General features: G+C 37.6%; 1 protein-coding gene across 1 annotated transcript in view; it reads left to right on the plus strand.

Moving 5' to 3' along the window:
• Nucleotides 1–27117, plus strand: part of LOC150094186 (transmembrane protein 181) — a 324122-nt gene that overhangs the window by 147035 nt on the left and 149970 nt on the right. Inside the window, exons 6-7 of the mRNA XM_090411991.1 lie at nt 8463–8543; nt 15535–15634. Coding sequence (XP_090268117.1) covers nt 8463–8543; nt 15535–15634 — 181 coding nt within the window. The remainder of the gene's footprint in view (nt 1–8462; nt 8544–15534; nt 15635–27117) is intronic.

Here is a 27117-nt window from a genome sequence, read left to right on the forward strand (position 1 = left end):
ACTAGTCTGCGTAGTGGCCCTTCCCTTAATGCATAACATTATACATATCCACAAGGAGATATGTTTTGCATTATGAGAGATACTGAGATAGGAGTGTTGGTAGCTTGCTCCACCTCTGCAAGGAGTTGCCCGGTGTTGTACCACTTTACCCCAGTCCTGAAGATACTTTCAGGTGCAAACTTTGTTTGCACACACTTGGATAAAGGATTAAACTAAATTTATTATATTATGATGTTTATGTATTTTAGTCTACAGTTCACATATGAGAGCTGCTCAACTTTTATTCGCTTTAAAACTTTCTTACATGTTATTCTTTTCAATATGAAATTCAATTTTATCCTGCTCAAGACTAAATGGTGATCACTTCCAATTTTAAATCTTGTGTACACTCTAATGTCCTGCACCAGGGAGAAAACATCACTGTCATAATAACATAGTCAATGAGATTTTTCTTATTCCTTGCCTCTTCTCTCCATGCGAATTTGTGCACATTTTTTTTTTTATGTTAGAACATTGTGTTAGTAATAACCAGTTCCATGTACTGAACAGAAATCCAACAAGTATTTGTCATTTTTATTAGCTTTGCTCTTTTCTTCAAATATTCTCAAAATACTTTTGTATGTGTGACAGTCATTTCCTACTCTGCTATTTAGATTCCCAACAAGGACCAACTTTTCCTTTTTCATTATGTCAGTTGCTTTCTCTAAAGCCACAAAAAATTCCTCACTTCTACCCTTCTGTTAGGACTATAGGCACAAATAAGTCTCATTGTCCAGTTCCCCATTCTGATATTTGCCCACATCACACTACTTGATAGTGCTTGCCATTCAAGAAGATTAGGCTCATATTTTGTGTTCAATACTATAGTTACATCTTCTTTTCCCTGACTGTATGTATGTAACATTTTGTGTTTATTGCTCAGAAAACTCTCACCAGATTTTGTCTTTTTTGTTTTAGTCACCCCTATTATGTTAATCTGGTACTTATCCAATTCCTCAGCTAGCTCCATTTCTTTGCCATTCAGGTTTCTTACGTTGATAGTACTGATCTTGCACTCTGATGTTGAGTTGGGGTGTGTTTTAGGATTTGTTCCAGTAGCTTATTTTTTGCTGTTTGCCCTGGTTCCTTGCCGAAAACAACAGGGGCCTTGTTTAACTGGGCAACGTCCTAGCTGGCATGAAATTCTGTCATTCCAATAAGAATACAATTTGGTCGGCTAAATACCAAATTACCAGAACATCCTTGTTCATTCATTATACTGGTAGATATTTAACAGGGTGCACCACAAGAAGGTGAGGTCAGAAGCCCTGGTCCACTCTCTGCATTCCTTTAAAGGCTATATTTGAGGATCATATTTGAATATCCCCATTCAAATCTTCCCCAGTATCATTAACAAGTTAAACAGCAATGCCTCTAAAACAGACCCCTGAGGCACACAAAGGATATTGTTTCTGCATACACATCTTGGTGATACCCATAGATAGCCAATCTTGAATCCAATGCACTAGTCTAATATCCAACCCCATCTGCTCCAATTTGACTATCAGCTTATCATGTGGTAATCTATCAAAAGCCTTTGCAAACTCTGAGTACACTACTTTGTATCCATCTCCTTTGTCCAATGAATCCATCACCTTATTTTAACTAGTAAGTAGGTTACTGAAACATGACTTCCCATTAGTAAATCTGTGCTGTTCATCAACGATAATACCACTGTTATCAACCCAATTCTATATCCTGTCCTCATCAGCCTCTTCAATGCTTTAACCATAATAACTGACACATAGATAGGCCTGTAATTTGATGCTTGAATTCTGTCACCTCCCTTATGAAACCACACGATCTTGCCTTCTTCCACTCCTTTGGAACTTGACCCAATGTAAGACTCATCTTGAACAAATATGTCAAGACAGATGTCAACTCCCAAATACGTGATGATATATCATCAGGTCCCTCAATTCCCCATATACTTCTTGCTCACTTAGTCAGTCTCTTGTCCTCATCATCATCCTCTGCTCTCAAACTTTCCGTGATGTCACATTCACATGAAAGGCCTTTATGTACTACTCATTAAATATCTCAACTATGCTGTCCACAGCAATTATTCTTATACCATTTTCTCCAATCAGCGTTTTCCTTCCAAAACCATTCTTTCTTTTTCTTTTTTTTTGGCTTCATTAGCTAACTATTCTTCTTCAACCGTTTGGTTCTGTTCATGCTGAATGAAGGTCTCCCCTGTGGTTTTCCAGACCACTCGGTTTTCTGCTTTTTCCATCCATCTCACTCCTGCAACTTGTTTCAGTTCATTCCTCCACCTTCTTCTCGGTCTTCCTCTTTGTCTTGCTCCATCCATTGGTCTCCACTCTGTTTTTCTAGTCCATCTCCTGTCATTGCATCTGCAATATGGCCAGCCCATCTCCACTTAGCCTGTATAATGTATTTTACAATATCTGCGACATCTGTTTGAGATCTTATCCAGGTATTTGTCTTCCTATCTCTTAATGTTATTTTTAGCATACTTCTCTCCATGCGATGTTGTGTTGTTCTTGTTTTTTTGTTTAGGGCTTCTGTTAAAGTCCATGTTTCTCCTCCATATGTTAGGACAGGAAGTATGCACTGGTCGAAAACTTTCCTTTTTTAGACTCATAGGAATGTCACTTTTGAATATGTCTCTCATTTTCCCATAAGCCATCCATCCAAGGTGAATTCTTCGTTCAATCTCTTTTCTTTGGCACTCCTCAAAGGATAACAATTGGCTCAAATATACATATGAAGTAACTTGCTCTATTTCATGGTTTTCAACTTTGATAGTGCTCTGGTTTATGTATTTATTCATCATTATTTTTGTTTTATCTCTATTTATTTTTAATCCAATTTCTCTGGAGGCTTCGTTTAGCTGATTTAGCCTTTCTTCCAGATCTTCAAGATTATCTGCTATCAGGACAATATCATCTGCAAATTTCAGATGATGCAGCCTTTCTCCATTTATCTTTATTCTTTTTGTTTCCTATCAAGGCTTCTAAAGACTTCTTCTAATGCAGCTGTAAATATGGATATTATTTCTCGGAAAACTCCCATGTTACTCCTCTTAACAAACTATTATATTTACGGCTATTTTGCATGCTTCTGTTTAGGAGTGCCCCTGTTTAAATGTCATTGGCTTTTTTACTCACGGATTCTTAGGGCATTATAGATGTATATTTACCAATAAACATATGTAGCATAAAGAAAGAGAAATTTACACATACCTTTTTCTGGGTGTTGTGGCTTTTCTTCTTTCTACGATGTCCAAGCTACTGTGTGTGTGTGGGGGGGGGTAGGCAATGTGGGAGAATTAAATAGAAATGGAAAAAACATGTTTTTTTTTGTATAATATATATATACATACACATATATATTATATTATTAGGGATGGGCAGAGCGTTTTTTTATATTTATATAGGGTGGGGGAAAGGGGTGAAGGGGGTTGAAAACAGTAACTGATTTTTAGAGGGGGGAAGGGGGTTGACGGGGTGCGGTCCGTTTCAACTATGCTTGATCGTCGTCTGAACACATGGAGGAAGTGGATGATATGTCAAGTTGGGTAGGTGCTTCTGCTTTTGAAGTGTTTGTGTTATTGCCTATTGGTTGGGGTTGTAACCTGAATTTTATATTGTGAAGCTTCCAAACCTCGGAGATTATGTAGGGCCTGTGGACGTTGATAGAGTTCGCGTCACATTTTTTGGCTATTGTTTCCAATATTCTAAGCATTGCTTCATTGTCTTGTCTGTCTACTGTGATGGCCTTGTCGATCTGCGGGGTGTGTTTTTGTTCAAAGGCGTGAACAGCTATTTCCGTTTTTCCTGTGTTTTGTATTTGATTTTTCTTTTTGATGTTGCATTTTTTTGTGTTTAAATGTTCTGGAATAGGGATGTTACAGTCACGGTTGTAATCTCCGAGGTTTGGAAGCTTCACAACATAAAATTGAGGTCACAACACCAACCAATAGGCGGTAACACCAACACTTCAAAAGTAGAAGCACCTACCCAACCTGACATAGCATCCACTTCCTCCATGTGTTCAGATGACGATCAAGCATAGTTGAAACGGACCGCACCCCATCAACCCCCTTCCCCCGCCTTCTAAAAATCAGTTACTGTTTTCAACCCCTTCACCCCTTTCCCACCCTATATAAATATAAAAAAAACGCTCCGCCCATCCCTAATAATATAATATATATGTATATATATATATATATATATATATATATATATATATTATACCAAAAAAAACGGGTCTTTTCCATTTCTATTTAATTCTCCCACATTGTCTCCTCCCCTTCACACACACACAGTAGCTTGGACATCACAGAAAGAAGAAAAGCCACAACACCCAGAAAAAGGTATGTGTAAATTTCTCTTCCTTTATGCTACATATATTTATTGGTAAATATACATCTACAATGCCCTAAGAATCCGTGAGTAAAAAAGCCAATGACTTTTAAACAGGGGCACTCCTAAACAGAAGCATGCAAAATAGCCGTAAATAAAACAGCTGAATTAGTTTGGGAGATATAGTATCACCTTGTCAGATGCCTTTTTGTACTGGAAACTTTTCGCTATTTTTATATAATTTAATTCCAGAAGTTGCATTATTGTAAATATGTTTTAGTGTTTCAGTATATGGATTTTCAGTTCCCTGGGTTCCCCCCTCTATCACTTAGATGAAAATATGTTTTTTAATTATGTCCTAAAATTAAAGTCCCTTCCAGACCACCCCACATGGACTAGTCTCTTTTCTCTATGTTAGGAGGTCCTGTATCTCACACACACACCAGACTCCCGTCCAATTTGGTATGCATGTTGAGGCTATGGAAGCTATTGTCATGAGTACTGACATTACTCAAACAAAAACTGCATTCCTTCATGGCAGACTTGTACCCCATCCTGCAATCTCTCACTTTGTCAGCTACAGAAGTCTCATGCAACCTCATCTGTCTACCTTCAATTGTTCAATGCACACAGAGCAGCCCACTCTGATTTCTTGCTCATCTATACTGATGGTTGAAGATCAGAGATCTCTATTGGTTGTTCTGCTGTGTTCTCTAACATTACAATCTCTAACCAGATCCCCCCAATTGCAGTAAATTATGGGAAATGACATTACAGATGTAGCTGCTAGATCAGCTCATACTTTCTCGACCTACTGTTCGACAGTCCCTTATACTGACAACCCACAGGCTTTAAAATCAATATTAATTGCACAATGGCAATACTCATGGCAGGAAGCACTGATGAACAAATTACATGAGATTAAGCCTGACATTAAGCACTGGTAGTCTAGTCAATGTAGGAACAGAAGAGAGGAAGTTCTCCTTGCATAGGTCACAGTCAACTTACACAGTTTTATTTACTGAGGGCTGATAACCCACCATGTGTAGGAAATGCAACACCCATTTTAACATTAGTCATATTCTGGTGGAGTGCGAGTACTTCACACAAGAAAGAAGTAACTTTTTTACTTATCTGGCCAAGCCCTATACACTCACCCAGATGCTATCAGACTCAGACAGTTTGTATAAACGTTTTTGAAATTTTAAAAAACAATTTATTCAAACACATTTAATTATGGATTTGTATATGTAGATGCGGCATTGTATGTGCTAAAATTTGTGCATACATTTTATTTAATCATTTACATTCTGATAACTTTGTACATATATTTTATACTATTCACTATTTTATCTTCTTGTAACTATTTATTTATTATTTACCTGCCAACACCCTGTGTACTTCTGTAATCCATGTCCTGGCGCAGCCAGTCAATCAACGAAAATGTCTAATTGTTGCAGTCTAGTGTCATATATTTAATATGCAGCTTTTTACTCCAAAGCATAATGTTACATTTTGGCTCACTGCACTAGCAGTTATTATTTGTTGCTTAACTGCTAGGCTATTTAAATCATCCTACAGGAGCTCTGCATTTGCATCACTTTGTATTAATTGCTACCCCATTTAGCATTATTGGTAGACAACTCAATGTTTCCCTCGGATCATTCTCATTATCATTAACATATAAATTAAACAGCAGCACAAGTACAGTTCTGTAGCACATCACTGGGCTCATTACTTGTGTAATTCCACCTTTCACTGCATGTCCATTCCCATTTGCTTCATGTGCATAAAAGGGTTCTGTAGTATTGTGCCAGTTACTTTGCAGTCTAGCGATATCATGGTCAGGAATATCCACCCAATACTGACCCTTAGCCAACTTTTCCATTACCTTAACAACCACTCCTAAGATATTAATTTGTCTATAATTTAGCTACCTTTATCATGGAGCCTTCTTTACGTAATGGAACTATTTTCTCTCTTTTTCCCTCGGGGCTCTGCCATTGCTGAGATGTAAACAGCCTTACAGGCACTGCTGTTTATTTTGAACTTTCTTGAGCCAGTATCTCATTCATTCACTCCTCTATTCATATTGAAATCATGTTGTTGTATCGAATTGTAGTTTTTTTTTTGTACAATGGTTGTATTTTTTTTTCAATCTTTTCTAACCTAAACCTTCTTCTTTCTTAACCTTATTCTACCAGTATCCTACCGGCTGCTCCATTTATGTTGTGTTGCCGATTTACTTATCACAACTATTTTAACCTTTTATGCTATATCTCCATAATACACTCTATCGGGTAACACGTGGTACCTCTGAGGGACAATGGAATTTCCTCGAGAACGAGGCAGTATCAGAGTGTCTGAGATTTACCTCTCGTAAAACGCCAAGAAATTTATTTGTTTCGCTGCGCCACTTAGCGCTATTAGATTATTAATATTAATATTAACAACCAAGAGGTAATCTCAGGACAGTACTTAATGATACCTATCGACTCTGCATACGTGACCAAAATTTACTCTTTTCTAATATCCCGCATAGGCTCGCATTAATATTTTATAAGTGGTGCATCGGATTCCAGAAATCACAGAAAGTCTTTGTTAGAATCAAAAGCAAGGTTTATTATACTCAAAAGTTGATACACATAATAACATAAATTAAAATCCCATCTTAAGGGAGCTCCAGGCAAGGTATATAAAATTCAAACACTACTATTACACTTACAAAATATTATACAGTAGCTTCCTAAAGTAAGAATTATATTAACCTCCGCTAATGCATTAGTCATGTACTATTATCACAATCAATCTAAAACTCCGTAGCTCTGTCAGACTACACAAGATAACATTCACATCTTTCATAATCTCTTTATATTATGCCAATTCTTTACTCTAACATATCCTTAACTTACCCCCCCCCCCCCCCACCCCCCCCCCCCCCCACCCCCCCCCCCCCCCACCCCCCCCCCCCCCCACCCCCCCCCCCCCCCACCCCCCCCCCCCCCCACCCCCCCCCCCCCCCACCCCCCCCCCCCCCCACCCCCCCCCCCCCCCACCCCCCCCCCCCCCCACCCCCCCCCCCCCCCACCCCCCCCCCCCCCCACCCCCCCCCCCCCCCACCCCCCCCCCCCCCCACCCCCCCCCCCCCCCACCCCCCCCCCCCCCCACCCCCCCCCCCCCCCACCCCCCCCCCCCCCCACCCCCCCCCCCCCCCACCCCCCCCCCCCCCCACCCCCCCCCCCCCCCACCCCCCCCCCCCCCCACCCCCCCCCCCCCCCACCCCCCCCCCCCCCCACCCCCCCCCCCCCCCACCCCCCCCCCCCCCCACCCCCCCCCCCCCCCACCCCCCCCCCCCCCCACCCCCCCCCCCCCCCACCCCCCCCCCCCCCCACCCCCCCCCCCCCCCACCATGCTTGCATTCCATAACTCTTTTATATATGAACTTTTATATTGCTCTGTTACTGTTTTATACCTTCAATATCAATTTAATCACATTCGTGAACGGCACAAATTACATACTTATTTACCCTTTCATTAAAGAACATGTTTGATTTATATATATATAATACTTATTCTACACTTAGAGGCAATTTATTGTATTTATCTCATTCTTTTGTTTGGAAAAGCATGTTAGACTGTGATAAGATAGGAATACATAAATTTCCGCTCTATCACAATCTAACAATGTATTATTCTTATTATCTCCAATTTGACTTACCTCTATTCTCTTATTAGTTCTTGTCATATAAGTCAACATTATCTCCATGTAGATGATATATCTTCAGAAAGTGATCGCTTGGTAATTCAGTTATTTCTTCTGCTCCTCTCACTTCTCTACTATCAGCATTCATTACAGTTATCCTTCCATAATCATTCCTCTTCTTCTTTTTTTCTTTCTTCCTGTATATTCAAAGAATATCAAGAGCAAATGGTATTTGCTTTTTGTGCTGAAGTAAAGCCTGATGTTAAAGAGAATTATCAGATCTTATTTGCAAAATATTACAGTAGAAAAAATTATAAAGGTGTAATTTTAAATGAAGTTATATTACTTATTATTTTATAGCAAAGCACTTATTGCATCTTCCATTTCAGTTCAAAAGTTACAATTCATCATTCACCCAATTAGAAATCTGGTTTAGATTTGTGTTCCTTCTTCTTACCTTTGGTGTCACTGTAAGTGTTAATATTTTTACATAACTAATATTTGTATAATAATATTATTAATAAATATTAATATTATTACATAATTTATGTTATTTATGAAAGCTGTTTGCCAATATGTTATTAAAATACAACAGTTCAGTGTAGATTTAAGATCAGAGTGGGATCTACTTGATGTTTCTGATGAAACAAATCCTGATACTGTTGGGATAGGCATCTGTCAAGGAGGTTATTTGAAATGTCCAGTAAGGCTGTATATCCCAAACCCCTTACAACTTTAAATATCAGATATATGGTTATTCTCAAACTGCCTGTTGTGACATCTATGCCTAGTGTGGCAGTAAAGATCATGAGAGTAATGACTGTAACAAAACACCAAAATGCTCTGTTAGGGAGACTACCTGGCATACTCCTGAGTATGCCAAAAATGGAAGGATGAGAAGGAGATCCAATAAATAAAAACAGAGGAGGCAGCTGTAAAAAAAAAAGAAAAAAAAAAAAAAGAAAAAAAAAAAGAGGTCTCAATAGAGATCCAAATGCATATGTTAATCCCACTTTCAGTGGGATTATAATATCCCTGAACAATATGACATGTTTTCCATCTCCTTTGAATGAATGAAGGAAACCAGTTGGTTATGGACTCATTCCTGAGGGCATGCCAGAAATGGTCCTACTATATGAAAATCCACTAATAATAAAAAAAAAAAGTATTGGAGCATGCACCACGGAGGGTCAAAAACATGCCTCGAGACCCTCTAGTAGATGGACCATCTTCAGATGGCATGGATACATCTGTTATGAGACAAATAACATTCTTAGCACCCTATATTGGGGATGCTGACATATTCTTTGCTTTGTTTGTACAGAATGCAGATAAGATCAAAACTTGAATGTAGATCCCAAGTCAATTCAATGCTTCTGCCAGGGAGAGTGAACTGTTCACCATCAAGCCATCAGAATTGCAAGTGGAGCATTTTGCATCTATTCCTAGTCTGTTTGTTGAGGCAAATGAACTCCCGTTGTTACTTTGATGCTGGTAGCTGTCTCTGTTATATACAACAAAAATAAAATCCCTGCCAGACCACCCCACATAGTCAGCTATCTTTCATCTACAATGGGAGAATCTTTGGTTTGCAGATAAAAGCTCTTCTACAAGCTCTAGCGATTGCAGTAGACAACATAGCTCAGATGCCACCAAACACACTTCTGCCATGGCAGTCATACATGCCAACATGTAACTTTTCTTTCAGTAGGCTACTAAAATTTTCCACCTCTCCTGTCATCTACCAGCAGCTCTTCAAATCTCATAGAATGCAATACTCTGATTTTATGCCTGTCTACACAGATTGCTCAAAATTGGAGGACTTATTGAGTCTCCTGCCATCTTTCCAGACAACATTATATCTGCATAAATATCACTAGAATGTAACAACTTTACAGCTGAGCTCTGTGCCATAGAGCTTGTACTAAAATATATCAGATTGCATTGCTACCAAAAGCACATAATATATTGAGACTCGCATAGTTCCCCTTTAGGCAATAAGAAGCCTAGAGCTGCAGAAGCATCTAGTGCTTCTGCAGTTATTATTATTATTATTACAGTATTATTATTATTATTATTATACAAGTAATCTACCTGCCAACTGAACTCTGCAACCTGCATACCTTCGATCTCTCCTCATAGGGAGCATTCTACAGACCTGTTACCAGCTTAGTCACTCGTCTCTGAATCCTCTCCACCATCTCCTAATCTCCAAGAAACTCAGCTGATCAAATCTGCAGTAATCAAGATGTGGCCAATTATAGCCTTATAAAGAAGGCTATAATTGGCCACATCTCCCTTACTTTACTTGTCAGTGTGGTCTTAAACATCCAAGTAATCCTTTGAGTTGTTTTACTAACTTTTTTCAATAATAATATTCATATTAGGTTTCCCCCTCCTTTTCTACTCTATCCCTTTGGGGGGGAGCAAGTTGAGTCCTCCTGATGAGGAATTAAGTATATATATTTTTTATGACTGTAGATCTGTGTGTGTGTGTGTGTGTGTGTGTGTGTGTGTGTGTGTGTGTGTGTGTGTGTGTGTGTTGGGCCAATTTGTCTGTCTTGAGGGACAAAAGAAAAAAAAAACAGTTTCTGAGTAGAAAAAATCCTCTTCCTCCATACGAGACCAGCTAACTCACCTTTAGTCAAATAAAGACCAGATAAAGGTCATAGACGGGAATCGAACCCAGGTCTTTCTGGCCAAAGGGCTTTGTCTATACTGACTGAGCTATGGAGGCTCCACTTTTGCAATATGTTTGACCTTCAAATCTCTATCCACCATCACCCCCAGATCCCCAGCCTTATTCATTTCCTGTAATCCATCAATATAATACAACATGTGTAATCTTTTTTTCATCCTAAAGTGCATTACCTGATAGCCATTATCCTTTGCCCACACTGCCAGTTTATTTAAATCATCTTATCCTGCAGGATACCTATATCATCTTTATCAACTATTTGTTTTCCAGTTATGCATTGTCACCAAACAGGATCAAAGCCAAATAACTAGGAGGAGACCTCCACATCACCTTTCAGGAATGTGGAGGACTAACTGGGGCTTCTGACCTAATGTCCATTACTCACCCCATTAGTAGCTACTGAGTGAATGAGAATGGGCTGGCAATTTGGGATTTAGCTAACCAATTAAACTCTCTATTGGCTTAAACCAATAGAGAGTTTAATTTTTTTTATTACAAATGCTCATGATGGTACAATATGATGAGATTTCATGCCAGCTGGGTCATCACTCAGTTTAACAAGGCCCCTACTGTTTTTCTCAGGAAACCAGGGAGAACAGTGAAAAGTTAGCTACTGGAATGTTCCAACTCAACATCTAGAAGAAGAAGAAAAACAAAGAATAAATCTTCATATGAACCATCAATATAAGGAGTTTAATGGAAAGGAAATCGAATTTGCAGAAGCTTGCTTGACATTGCTGAGATAAAGAAGACAAAAACAGGTGAGAATTTACTAAATAATAAGTATAGGATGTTATATTCAGGAAATAATGATCAAGCAAAAGGAGTAGTGATAGCATTCAACACCAAACATAAAGATAAATTTCTTGAATGCAAAGTAGTTTCAAGTAGAGTGATGTAGACAGACTTCAATGGGGAAATGGACAATGAAGCTTATTTGTGCCTATGGTCGCACAGCAGTTCTTGTAAGGAAAAAGTGGAAGAATTTTTTTGAGTCATTAGAACAGGCAGCTGACATAAAGAAAATTTAAGTCTCCTTGTTGGAGACTTAAACAGCAGAGTAGAAAATGAATCCCACCAGGCATATAGGAACATTTTGAGAAAATTAGAGAAATGGGCAAAGCTAATAATAATGGTAATATTTGCTGGATTTCTACTCAGGACATAGACTAGTCATTACTAACACTACCTTCTAATATAAAGATGTGCACAAGTTCATGTGGAGAGAAGACACAAGAAATAAGAAAAGCCTCATTGACTACATCATTGTTGATAGTGATATCTTTATACTGGTTCAAGATACAAGTGTGTACAGAGGATATGAAATTGGAAGTGACTTTACTTAGTGCTAAGCAGGATAAAAATGGGTATTGTATTGAAAAGAACAGGATGCAATAAAGTTTTAAAAGGAATTAAAATTGAGCAGTTTTTAGAGGTAAAGTGTAGTCTCGAAGGTGAAGTTGTCTGTAAGGATAGGAAAAAAAAAGAACCCCCATGATGGACACAAGAAGTTAAAGAGGCAGTGCTGGAAAAGAAGAAAGCAAGCCAAATGTTCCTAGCAAATAAGTCAGCATATGCCCTAAAAGAATACAGAATGATATGTAAGAAAGCTAAGCTATATGTAAAGGTAGCTAAACAAAAGTCATGGGAATAAGAATACAGAAAATAAATATCAAGAAGGTGGTAAAATGTTCTGGAAGCTATTGAAAAAGCTTAGAAATAGAGGAAACAGTACTGTAAAAGCAATCAAAGATGATAAAGGTCACATGAAAACTGAAGATAAGGATATCCTAAATGTCTGGAATAATTACTTTGAAAGATTATTAAACGAAGCAAGCAGTGACTAGAATATTTTCAAGTGGAATGCAAAGAGGAGTACGTAATAATACATGAGGTAGAAAAAGCCATCAAAAACTTGAAATGCAGACAGCTGGGTAGATGATATTTGACCAGAAATGCTTAATTATGAAGATATAAAAGTTTTGAATTGGCTACACTGCATAATCAAAGGGCCTGGTCAGAAAGTCAAATTCCAGATGATTGGAGTAGTGTTCTAATAGTAGCCATCTGTAAAGAAGGAAATAAAACTGAATGTGAGAATTACAGAGCAATTTCTCTACTGAGTGTTCCAGGTAAGATTTATGCAACTTGAAAAGAAGTTGAGAATGATTGTGCAAGAGCAACTAGAAGAAGAAGCTGAGTTCAGGCCAAATAAAGGTTGTTAAGATCTTATTTTCATTTTATGACAGATAGTTCAGAAATCATGGGAGTATGACAAAGATTTGTACTTATAGATCTAAAAAAGCCATACGACAAAGTATCTTGTCATATGCCTTTTCAAAACACTTCAGTTGTATGGAGTAAATGGAACATTATACGGAGCAATCCTATCCCAATGGCTTTAACAGGCTTTTAAGGCCCACAACCTTCCAAGCATGCTTGGATATCGTAACCGAAATACGAGGATAGAATGATCACTCCTATGCCTGAAGGTATTCTTGGCTGTATCTCTGTGTGTTCACGGGGCCGGTTTGCCTGCTTGCGGGATGAAAAACACCAGATAAACTGGCGGAAAAAACCCTACTGCCCGCGCCCAAGACCGGCTAACTTGGCCATGGCTGAGGAAGATCCTTCAGCTCCTCACATCTCCGACGGGAATCGAACCTAGGACACTCCTTCCCCAGGCATATGGTTGCGAAGCGCAAAGCCACTAGGCTAACCGCGCGGACATACAGAGCAATACATAGTCTATATTTAAGTTGTAAGTCAGCAGTTAGAACTGAAGGAAATACACAAATATGGTTTGATGTAAAATCAGGGATAAGACTGAGGATGCACATTATCTCCACTCTTATTCATCATCTGTATGGATTGCATTATGAAAGAAAGTGGCTTTAGGTCTGATATTAGAATTGGAGATGTCAATCTTAGCTCTTTGCTTTATGCATGTCATGTTTTACTTCTAAATACATCTAGTGCAAGTCTCCAGGATTCTCTAATTAAATTTTGAATAATAGCTGTAACAAATTTTGGAATGAAAATTGGCAATAAAAAGACAAAAACTGTGAAAATTGGCAGAAACAGTGAACACATCAACTCCATTCTGAATGGAGAGCCTGTAGAACAAGTAAAATATTTTATCTATTTTGGAACATTTTTTAGTAGGGCAGGTTAAATCTCTGGAAATAGACAACAGAGTAAGCAAAGCTGGTATGGTGGGTAGCCAGCTGAATAAATTTATATAGAATAGGAGAGAAATTAGCCAAAACACCAAACTCGCAGTATACAAGAGTGTTCAAAACAGTTTTAAGTTATGGATCTGAGAGCAATAAAGCACCTAATCAATCACTTGAAACCACAGATATGAGGGTTCTGAAAAAAAATTAGGGGGGGGTGAACAGATGGAATCGATGGCAGAATCATATTAAAAATGAAGGTATTGGAAAGGAATTTGACATTGTGAACATTCAAGAATGTGTAAACAGAGCTAATGTAAGGTGGTATGATCACTTAAATAGAATGGGCAAGGAAAAGTTAGCAAAAGAGGTGTTTGACATCAAGATGGCAGGAAAGAGACCCAGTGGAAGACCTAAGTGGATTGATTCAATCAGAAGTGCCTTAGAAGCATGAAACGTTAAATATGACAATATTGGAATGCCTACAAGTAATAGAGGAAAATTGTGGATAGGAGATTAATAATAATGCAACTTAATCATATAATGCGCTCATAGTAGCCTGAACACTCTTGAAGGTACATATTAGGAAATTATGATGCAAACAACTGAATAGTTCCCCATTTTCTGCTAATATCATTAATATAAAAATTAAAAAGTAGTTGCCCTGTACAGAGTCCTGGGACACTCTACTAGTCACTCTCATACTCTCATTTGTCTTGATTATACCATATGCTGTCTGTCTATCAGTCAGTCAGTCATCCCTCTATCCATGCCACCAGTCTCATGTTCATTCACATTTGGTCTAGCTTATGTAATAGTTTTCCCAGATGGTTTTCTGTCAGATGCCTTTGCAAAGTCTAGCAGTATCATGGTGTAACCAGGGTGACCACATCTAGTACTTTCGTACTAGATCTAGTACGCTTTATAAATTTTTAGTGTTCTAGTACGTTCACCAACAGATCTAGTACTTTTTTCCCTTCTGAATAATAATAATAACAACAATATGAGAGTTAGACATATGAGTTTAATATTTTTCTCTTCTCCCACCTCCCCATAATGTCACATTCAGTGACACAAGAATATGATTTCTCTTTTTTCCCTACCCCTCTCACTCTTCGCTAGTCTTCTTCCCCACGATCGCATACTCATGCAATCCGACTGGCATTATCCAATAAAAATATATTCTTTGCTGTTCAAACACTTCTCGGGTGTTATAAGAAGTCCAGTGTTTTTAGTAATTTTATTAACAAAAACTTGTTTAATTCTTGTTTAATTTAACAAGTGACAAGAAAAACTTTCTAAATTTTTTTTATAAAGACCAAATTTTTACCATATTTGGTCTTTAGAGCAGAATTTCTGGATTATCTAATTAGCCCACCCATTGGATTAATTTATTATACATCTCAAACTTCTCATGAATGAGATTGTCATAAAAAATATATTATTATTATTATTATTATTTTTTGTATATTTTTGTAGAACATTGTTATCAATATATGAATATTCAAATCAGAAAGAATATCAATGTGAGATTACTTTATATGTATGTACACATATAGTAAACTTCTTTTTCTCCTTTCTTTAAAGTGTTGGTTTGCCCATTCATTAAGAATGTTTGTCTTTTATGATTGGTCTATTGAACAAAAGTGGATGTCTATTCTACTTCCTCTTCTTTTACTTTATAATGGTAAGTAAAATATATGCTGCGTGGAATATTGAAAGAAGTGTAGTATTCTGATTGTGCTCACAGGATAATTATTGCTTTTTGCTTATTAATTTATCAAATTGACTACATAATTGTTACCTTTTCTTGTATAACAGCATTGTAATAATGTAAATCACAGCAATATATTCTGGTAATTACACAGAAGTTAAATACTGTATCATTAACTTTTTCACTGCTAAGCTTGAACTATCCTGAGAAGTTTAAAAATAGCATCCTTGCTAAGCTCAAGTATTCTTGAGCTCACCCATTTTGTAATAAAATACAATAAGATTAACACAAGCAGCTGACAGCTCAGACATCATGAGTAATTCTGCTGAAGTCTTTTTTTATGACTTTTAAATTCTAAGGCATTGAATGAAGTGAATACAAGGAAAAACATAATGTTTGCAGATTTTCAACTGACTCTCATAAGAGATTTTTTTTCAAATTTTTTTCCATATCCAAGAGCAACTACTAAAATGTGATGGGTGTCATTTGGTGACCAACCCTCCAGATTGAAAGAAAGATAGTTCCCAGCATTGGTTCTTCCCACTCCAAAAAAAAAAAAAAAAAAAAAAAAAAAAAATCCCACAGGATGTTGTGATGTGTGTGTCCAAATGCCTGATTCAAAGAGAAGAAAAATAGAGAGCAGATATATGTGACGAATGTTGGGATATTTATCCACTTCTTGTTTCAAAAAATATCATATAATTGCAGAATTTTGAAAATATGATGAGGTGATACAGAATGTATATTATTGTATCAAAATACCAAGCAAGATTTCAATAAAACATAATTGACCTTTCACAATTTTAGTTAACCTTGAAAACAAAACAAAAATTATAGTTGTGATTTTTTAATTTAAATTATAAAAGAAAATAAGTTGACAAGGAGAGTTTGGCTAATTCTATATTTATAGTGAAAAGGTTAATATCTTAAAAATTTGCTTTAAACACAACTAATGTCTCTAGCTTGAAAGTAGCTAGAGACATTAGTTGAGACATTATAGCTTAGAATCAAGCATTATTTTAGAATCTTGTCATTTGCATTTGTTATTCATATTAGGCTATATGCCTAATCTGGATTGTTCACCGATCAGACTACCTTAATGGAGTGAGTAAATAATAAGTTCTGGGTTCAAATCTCAGTGTGGCATGGATTTTGCACATCTTGAGATGGTAGTTGATATTTCATAGCCATTATGATACCACCATTATGAGACCAGAAGTGTCCCCAATAAAAAAAAAAAATAATAATAAAGATATGATCTTAAAGATACCAAGCAATTTTAACCTGGTTTTACTCCATTTTTTCCCAAGTAAGCAAACAGACAAAATGTCAAGTTTGCGCCTGCAATTGATGCAAGACTAGCTGATCCTGCAGGTAGTGCAAGACCAAGGCAACTCGTGGTAAAGGTGGAGCAAGCTCTGATCACTAATCTTAATATTTACCCTTAATGCCAAAACACATCTCCAAGAAGGGGATGTATGATGTTTTGTATTAAAGGCAGGGAGCCACTACCCAGACCGGTTTCGACCTTTATTGAGGTCTCATCAGTGGGAGCCAGGCTAGAAATACCAAGATTTAGTAATGCAGAGCTTGTAAGTATTTTACCAAAACAAGTTACCATAAGGTGTTATAACCTTATTTTGACTGTGTGCATCAGCATTGGGGTAATGATTGTTTTTATCACATATTAGGCCCGAGACTTCGGCGTACAATTAAACATATGTACGCGGAGGCCTCAACACAACTGTCTATTAATGGGTTTCTGACAGAACCAATCCGTATAAAGAGAGGGGCTAGGCAAGGCTGCCCACTAAGCCCCCTTCTCTTTTCCCTAGCATTAGAACCCCTCATCAAAAGAATAGAGAACACCCCTGCAATTAATGGTATTCCACTGCCCCAAGTCTCCAAACAGTGCAAAATAGTAGCATATGCAGATGATGTAGTGGCCACACTCAGAGACTCTGAGTCTATCTGCATCTATCTTGACATACTGCAAAACTTCAGCATAGTCAGTGGTCTCTGAGTTAATGCACAAAAAACCAAAATCAAAAATTTTGGAAATTTCCATAACACCGGACTTCCCTACGGTTTAGCGCTGCATACGCAGCCGCTAACAATACTAGGAGTTCCCTTTTCTGAGTCGCTAGCTTTACCAGTTAAAAAATTACAGGAAATAAGTACGGAAAAGATAAGTCTATTCAAACCGACCTTTTTCTCCTTTTATGGCAGAGCCACAGTGATAAAAACAATCATTACCCCAATGCTGATGCACACAGTCAATATCACAGGCATCACACTGCTACAAGAAAACCAATTATCCAAAAAAACTCATAGATTTCTTCTGGAATGAAAAAAAACATGAGGTTAAAAAAACAATACCTGCAACTAAAACATGAAGAAGGGGGGTACGCTCTGCCTGATCTCAAAAGCATTCTTTATGCAAATACATTCAAAACCTTACGGAAGGCCTTAAACTCAAACCATATTTCAGGCCTCCTAATCAGATATTTTATAGGACTTTTCCTCCCCCTCTTTGGAACCACGGACTATGCTGGACCCCGTGCAAGGGTTGTGCCCAAGTGGTACCGCACACTAGTAAAATCACTCACAGTACTTAGAAACAAAGGAACAGAAATCCTCACACACAAACCGAAAGCAGTATACTGGGATTTCTTCCAACTCTCCAGGCATGATACACCAAACCTCGGGACAAACAATGAAATTCTCTTTAAAAACATCAAGAATAGCTGGGGACAGCCTTTTCATCGGGATCTGGCCTGGCGAATAGCTTATGGGCAGCTCCCGGTGAAACAGGTTAAATCTAGGTACGTACCCAGTCCGTGCGATCCCTTTTGTGATGTCTGCCGGGGCGTGGAAACGGTGGAGCATTTCTTTTATTTTTGCCCACCAGCCCAACGTGTCTGGCAAAGACTGAGCACAGCACTGAGAATCCCGATGCTATCACTAGAAGAGGTCATACACCTGCAATTCCCGCCACCAGTCAACAAGACCCAAAAATTCGCCATTTTTTTAATTAACGTCTTAAAGTATCACATCTGGAAGGTACGGAAAAAATCCCAGGTACGGAACGCAAATTTAATGTACGCAGGAATAAGGAAAGGTTTCTTTTTTTTAACCTTCCTAAATTTCTTGCGCAAGAGAGACATCTACTAGGCGACTTTAAATTTGTGAACAAATACTGCAAACCACTGAAAATATGCTTTCTTATACAGGGACGCATCAAGCTCTGTATATTTCTTTAGTATCTCCAAAACTCCACCAAACTCTCCCTAGGAAAAGTAACAACCACTCTGTTCTTCCTCGCCACAAAGCTTTCGCTGGCACGGTTTCCTTTACTCCAAATAAGGGGGGTAGATCTGAGAACCCGGGCTGCGAGGCGGTGCTGCTCCTTGTGAGCGGCATCTCCCGGGCCAGTCTTCTACCCCATTCTAAGTCCCAGTGGTACCAGGTCTGTAAGTTCCTTATTTTGTTCCCTTTCAGTTCAACTGACCAGACCTTAAGTCCTTTAATTTTTATGTAATTTAAAAAAAAAAAAAAAAAAAAAATGTTCTAACTGAAAATACTGTTTTCAAAACAGGTCAATGGATCTCCTTCATAGATAACTGACGAAATTATTAAGGATAAATTTATAAGTGAACTTTAGTCAAAATTTTTATGGTTAAATTTTCTTTTTTTTTAACAGATAAATTGAGAATATGTGTCACAGACCAATTAGCCATATAAGGCTAAACAGGTTGACTGAGGCCTCTTTTACCTCCTACTATCCTACTCTATCTTTCATTATTCTCCTCTCTTACTGTTTGCTGACCCTCAGCATGCTTTATTCTCCAAAGGCCTATGATGAGAGACATGAACTCCCATTCGACCTCAATAAAGGTCGAAACCGGTCTGGGTAGTGGCCCCCTGCCTTTAATACAAAACATCATACATCCCCTTCTTGGAGATGTGTTTTGGCATTAAGGGTAAATATTAAGATTAGTGATCAGAGCTTGCTCCACCTTTACCACGAGTTGCCTTGGTCTTGCACTACCTGCGGGATCAGCTAGTCTTGCATCAATTGCAGGCGCAAACTTGACATTTTGTCTGTTTGCTTACTTGGGAAAAAATGGAGTAAAACCAGGTTTAAAATTGCTTGGTATCTTTAACATAATTATACCCAAGTTAAAAATACTTTCTACAAAGATATGATCTCTAGAGAAGTTCCAGGTTTATCTAACCTAATTTTGCCTATTTACTCATGATGTAGGTTTCCAACCTTACCAGTTTTAACCCTTGTTTTGAATATTGAAAACCCTAAGTTTATATGATCACCTAACTCACCTTCAACTGAAAAGCTCCTTTAAAACAGGACTTTGCATCCTAGGTAAGATTTGAACTGAGATCTTTCTGAACAAATGGCAACATTATTACTAATTGAGCTGTAGAGGCTCTTTTGTGTATGTGTATATCATGAACTAAGATACATTTCTGATCCTAAGATAGCAGGGAGAGTAAACGGATGGCATCTATTGTCTCCAGTTTTTGATCAAGTGTTTGATCAACTCTCAGATCGATTAGTTAAAATTGGTTTGAACGCTGTCTTGTATAGTGTTTGAACTCATTTCTCTCTTATTCCATATAAATTTATTCAGTTGACTTCCTACCATATCAGGTTTGCTAATTCTGTTGTCTATTTCCATATTTAATTTGCCATTATCATTAAAAATTAGTGCCTAAATAGTTGAAATTGTTTTACTTCCTCTATAGGTTTCCCATTCAGGATGCAGCTGATGTTTTCACTGTTCTGCTTATTTTTTATAGCTGATATTCATACCAAATTTGTTAGAGCAGTTGTTCTATTTAGGTAACTAATCCTGAAGACTTGTAATGCAAAAACATTATGGGAAGGAACACTACCCAGACTGGTTTCAAATTTTTCTCTATTTGTATATGGAAAAATATGACTTCTGCATTGATTGGTATCAGATACCAAGAAGAAACCTTGGTATCTTCTTTGGTGTGGTTCTCACTATGAAACCTCAATCAAGGTTGAAACTGTTTTGGGTAGTGATCCTTCCCTAATGTTTTTACATTATAGGATACTAAAGCAACTGACGTGAAGTCAGCAGCTTCTGTATACAAGTAGGCTGATTGCGAATTTACTTCATGCTTATGTTTACACCTGAGTCTAGCAAAAGAAGAATATAATTTCTTGTGAAGTATAATATATTTTTAGTGCATTTAAACATCCTTTTAGCATGACACTTCCTTCTTAATTTATTCATATACCCTTCAGGTACATAGTTTCTTTTTTATGTTTGTTGAAAGACAGCACACGCACCAAGAAACTTAAATAAAAATTCACACTATCATCCAGCCCAACAATACAGCATCCTTAAAAAACCAAGAGAGAGAGAGAGAGAGACTACCACAACTAATTGTTCTGGGGGCACAAAACTGAGTTATTGATCCACACATTTTTTAGCTAATGGCTACAAGTAGTAAAATAGATAAAATTCTGCATGCCACATTCCACCCTTCATTGACATACAAGAGCAAGGAAATTATTTTCCCATTGTCTGTATCTGTTAAGATAGGCAAAGTGCTAATTAAATATAATCTGTACACTTTTAAAATATACATCACACTAACCATTGTTATCCATTCTCCTAAAGACAAACTTATAAAGTGCCCTGCCACTTACCCTACTTTTGACAGACAGAAAAAAAAACAGTCAACATATACAATACTTCAAAGAAAAGAAAAGAATAGTCATGCTGTCATCATTATGGAAGATCCAAACTGGCAGCTTACACTCTGAAACACTGCTTTACACAGGATTAAATGGAAGAAAACTACTGTATCACATAAGAGCCATTTCAAGTCTGAGAAACCATTTTTGTAGTTAGCATGAGTAACAAAGCAACCCACAAATCCAACAAGCATCCATCCATTCATCCATCTGGTCATTGGACATCAACAGAAGCAGTATGGTCGCTCAGATGCTTGGTGATGATGATGTGCCACACCAGTCCTCACCATGTGGTCCCTGAACTTCAGAGAACTGAAGCTTTTCTGGAAGCTTCAGTTCTCTGAAGATAGGTCACTCCAGACACACTATCCATCCATCTCATTGATGGTCTATCCCTTCCTCTTTTTCCAGGAACTTTTAACTTCTATTATTGTTTTGAGAAATGTTTTACTTATTCCACAGGTTCTCCATTCACAACAATGCAGTTGACATTTTCAATGATTCTACCTATTTTCATTGTCTTTGTCTTTTTATTGCTGATCTTCATTCCATATCTATTACAACAGTTATTCAATTTAGTCATGGAATTTTGCAAACTTGTAGCGGATTTATTTAGAAGTATAACATTATCCACATAAAGCAAAAAGTTTACATTAACATCTCCAATTCTGATATCATGTTTAATACCACTTTCCTTCATAATGTGATCCCTATAGATAATGAATAACAGAGGGGATAATGTACATCCTTGTCTCACACCAGATTTAATATTAAACCATCTTCCAGTACTTCCTTCAATTCTAACTGCTGACTTGCAACTCAAAGACTAAGTATTGCTTGATATAATGCCCCATTGACACCATATAACTGTAGTGTATTGAATAGCTTCTCTCTTGGCACCTTGTCATATGTCTTTTCCAGATCGACAAAACTTAAATACAGATCTTTGTTATATTTCCATGCTTTCTCCACTATTTGTTGTAAAGTGAAGATCTGATTCTGACAGCCTCTATTTGGCCTGAATCCAGCTTGTTCTTCACCAAGCTTTTCTTCCACAATTCTTCTCAAGCGTTTCTCAAGTATACTAGCATAAATCTTGCCAGGAACACTCAGTAGGGAAATACCTCTGTAATTCTCACATTCAGTTTTATTTCACTTTTTTATTCATGGGTACTATTAGAGCTCTGCTACAATAATCAGGAATTCGTTCCTCTGTCCAGACCTTCTGAACTATGCAGTGCAACTGCTGTAACACTTTTATACCACCATACTTCACCACTTCTGGTGAATATCATCTACTCCTGTTGCTTTTCCACATTTCAAGCCTTTGATGGCTTTTTCTACTTCAAGTATGGATATGTATTCCTGACTGTATGCCTATTGAGTGTTTTTTACCACTGTGCTATCACTGCTTATTTCATTTAGCAATTTTTCAAAGTAATTACTCCATACTTCAAGGATATCTTTTTCTCCTGTTTTCATGTTGCCTTTATCATCTCTAACTCCTTTTACAGCACTCTTTCCTCCATTTCTTAGCTTCTTCAACAATCTCCAGAATATCTTACCACTTTCTTCATATTTATTTTCTATGTTCTTGCCAAAGTCCTCCCATGGCTTTTGTTTAGCTAGTTTTACACAGTGTTTAGCTTTCTTGCATTTGTCTCTGTATTCTTTAAGAGCACAAGCTGACTTATTTGCCAGGAACTTTTGATATGCTTTCTTCTTTTCCTTCACTGCTTCTTTAACTTCCTGTGTCCACCATGGAGTTCTGATTTTTTTTTTCCTTGCAGACAGCCGCACCACATGCCTCTCTGGCTGAATCGATCAGGGTTTTCTTCAAGGCTTGCCCCTGAATCTCCAAGGTTTGGTTCCTGTTCTCAAACTCTTTCATTTTTTCTTCAATAATCTTTGTGTATTTTAGTCTATAGTTCATATCTGAGAGCTGCTCAACTTTTATTCGCTTTAAAACTTTCTTGCATGTTATTCTTTTCAATATGAAATTCAATTTTATCCTGCTCAAGGCTAAATAGTAATCACTATTAATTTCAAATCCTCTGTGCACTCTGGTGTCCTGCACCAGGAAGGAAAACATCACTAGCAACAATAACATAGTCATTGAGACTTTTCTTATTCCTTGCCTCTTCTCTCCATGTGAATTTATGCACATTGTTATGTATGAACATGGTGTTAGTAATAACCAGTCCATGTCCTGAGCAGAAATCCAACAGGTATTTGCCATTATTATTAGCTTTGCTGTTTTCTCCAAATTTAAAAAAAAAAAAAAAAAAAAAAAAAAAAAAAAAAAAAAACTAACACCTTTTATTCCCTGATAGGGAGTAGGCGAGGCCTTTATACCCTATCTAGCTTTTGGAGACTAAGTGGGCAGTTCAATCTCCACCAGTAGCCAATCAGAGATAGCTGGCCCATGTCTATCACTAATTATAGCAGCCACCGATGAAGAGGCTGGCAAACAAGTGCTACCATCTCTTGGTATCTAACCCTAACAAGATATGTCACTGTCTGAAATAATGTGAGTACTACAGTTGATTTTCTTGAGTTTATGGGACGAAAAACCCGAGTTTCCGGGAGGAAAAACCCGCTTGCCTGTGCCAGAGATCGACTAACTCGGGAACTGGCGAAGATAGGCTTAAAAAAAGTTCCTCCAGTCAGCAACTAGACTAGAACCTAAGTCTAACTTCAAGCGGCCAAGCGCCACCCAAAATATTTTTGTATGTCTGACAATCATTTCCTACTCTGCTATTTAGATCCCCAACAAGGACCAACTTTTCCTTTTTCAATGTGTCAGTTGCTTCTCTAAAGCATCAAAAAATTCCTTCACTTCTACCTTAGTAGAACCTTCTGTGGGACCATAAGCACAAATAAGTCTCATTGTCCAATTCCCCATTCTGATATTTGCCCACATTACTCTACTTGAGACTGCCTGCCATTCAAGAAGATTAGCCTCGTATTTTGTGTTGAATACTATGGCTACTCATTCTTTTCCTTGACTATCATTGCCTGAATATAACATTTTGTATTTATTGCTCAGAAAGATCTCACCAGTTTTTGTCTTTTTTTTGTTTCAGTCACCCCTATTATGTTGATCTGGTACTTATCTAATTCCTCAGCTAGCTCCATGTCTTTGCCATTCAGGCTTCTTATGTTGATAGTACCGATCTTTAACTCTGGTGATATTGAGTTGGTGTGTGCTTTCAGATTTGTTCCAGTAGCTGACTTTTCACTGTTCACCCTGGTTCCCTGTCGAAAACAACGGGGGCCTTGTTTAATTGGGCGACAACCCAGCCAGCATGAAATTTTGGCATGTTGTACCATCATTTTGTATATGGGTTTAAGCCAATCAGATTACAATTTGGTTGGCTAAATCCCAAATTTCCAGCCCATCCTCGTTTGTTCAGTATCCAGATAGATACCCAACAGGGTGCACCACAAGAAGGTGAGGATTAGACATTAGGTCAGAAGCCCTGGTCGGTACTCCGCATTTCTTTAAAGGCTATGTGGAGGTCTCCTCTATGTGGAGGTCAAAGCTGTATAACTATTACAGCTTTGACCCTTAAGCACCCCAAAACAAATTTATAATTTCAAAATTATTTTTCAACATAATCTCCCTTAAGACCAATGCATTTATTCCAGCGATGCTCCAGCGCCATTATCCTGTCCCTGTAGTGGTTCTCAGTAAGATCTGCAAAATACCCCTCTACAGCTGCAATCATCTCTTGATTCGAAGAAAAATGCTGACCAGCGAGGAAGAGATAGAAGTCAGAGGGAGCCAAATCTGGAGAATAGGGTGGATGTTCCAACAATTCATAGTGCTTAGAAATATATACACGTTAGCACAAGAATAATGTTTAATTTGTCAAATATTTCGTTCTGAATATTACAGACCATCTTCAGTGGCTACATAGGAATAGTTTTTAAAAAACACAAAGTGGAATATGAACAATTGATCATTCATACATAGAAAGTGCCACGTGATGTCATATCGCTAAGTATTAGAAGAGTAAACATTTAAAAAAAAATATATTAATTCAGAAATTCATATAATGATCTTAAATAACATTATACTGATAAAAAAATAAAAAAAAATTAATGTGTTATCCTGATTAAACATTCCCAAATTTTTGATATAGATATACAGTCATTACTATTCAAGTTAGGACGTTGAAGTAAGGCCTCTACACTTTCTTTAAATAAACGTTCAAATTTGTAGTGACATCTGTGTAGGAGGAGATGTCTTGGACCAAAGGATTTGTGGTTTGTTTCTAAACCATGCTGAGCTAATCGAGATTTCTCAGGTTTGTTGTGTTGAATTGATGCTCTTGAATTCTTTTTTCTATGGAGCATCACAAGTATCGGTATGTCACAAGTATCGTTAAAAAATCACTTCATTGTGCAGATCCCTTAATTTTCCCATTGCCAAATAACTTCATGGACAGGTGCATTGTCCTGATGAAAGATGATTTTTTCTTCTGCAAACCGAATTTTTTTGTCTAGTCTGGTTAAAAAATTGGAATAATATTCCCCGGTTATTGTTTTTACTCTTTTCAAGATAATTAATAAACAAAATGCCTTTAGCATCCCAAAACACCGATGCCATGACCCTTCCTGCTGATAGTACCGACTTTGTCTTCTTTGGCACTGAACAACTGGCTTCTGTCCACTGTTTTGACTGCTGTTTGGATTCTGCTGTGTAATGGTGAATCCAAGTCTCATCCATAGTAATAAATCGACGCCCAAAATCAGTTTTATTCTTGTTAAAACGTCCCAAGCACTGTTCAGAGATTTTCATGCAAGTGCATTTTTGATCTGTTGTGAGCAAGCGCAGCACCCATCTTTCACAAAGCTTTTTCATTTGCAATTCTTCTTGCAAAATATATCCTACATGTTCCTTTGAAATGCCTGTAGTGTCAGCAATTTCACTCACTTTGACTCTTTTTCTTTTGGCATTAAACCATCTTTTACAAAGAATTTTATAACCACATGATACTCAATTTTATCCATTTCAAGGGATACAGACAACACATTTGCTTCAGACAGCTATATAAAATAAATTACTTGATAGAATGACTTGCAATTTCACATGGATGCTTATGACAGTTGTACCAACTTAGAAAAAAAAAAAAATCTTGCTGATAGCATTGCTATCTATGGTCGAGGCCAAGAACTTTTCAGACCACCCTCGTACAGAAGAGGGCAATCTGCTTAATGGGCGGCTCTTTCCTCACGGACACCCTTCATTCACTTTGCCATAGGCGCTCTATTTCTGCCCTCTGCCTTTTCTGTACTTTCTTGGACATTGCTCCTCCAAATTGGGTGCTACCATTACTCCACTTTCTTTTAACCATAGAAAAACCAGAGCAGCCACTGGCCAGCACCTATGCTGTCCAACACCAAACATACTGAATGAATTTATCATCTTCCTTCATTCCACTCAGCCAACTAGGCTGGCCTGGTTGGCCAAGTAGTTAGCATATCCACTCTACAACTATCAGGTTATGGTTCAAATCATGCCATGGATATGGATATTTCTGATTGTATTTTAGTGGGAGATGAATTTTATCACCTGATGTGAGACCTCCATCCCATTTATTGGTGGCCTGTGGCTTGAAAAAGTTCCATGTTTGGTCTCTAGACTTTTGGACTGTGTAAAAAATAAATAACAAAGTACAAAATAATATAAAATTAA

This window comes from Typopeltis vanoorti, chromosome 22 (genome assembly GCF_054136105.1).
Source record: "Typopeltis vanoorti isolate ZY-2024b chromosome 22, IOZ_Tvanoo_1.0, whole genome shotgun sequence".
Taxonomy (NCBI): domain Eukaryota; kingdom Metazoa; phylum Arthropoda; class Arachnida; order Uropygi; family Thelyphonidae; genus Typopeltis; species Typopeltis vanoorti.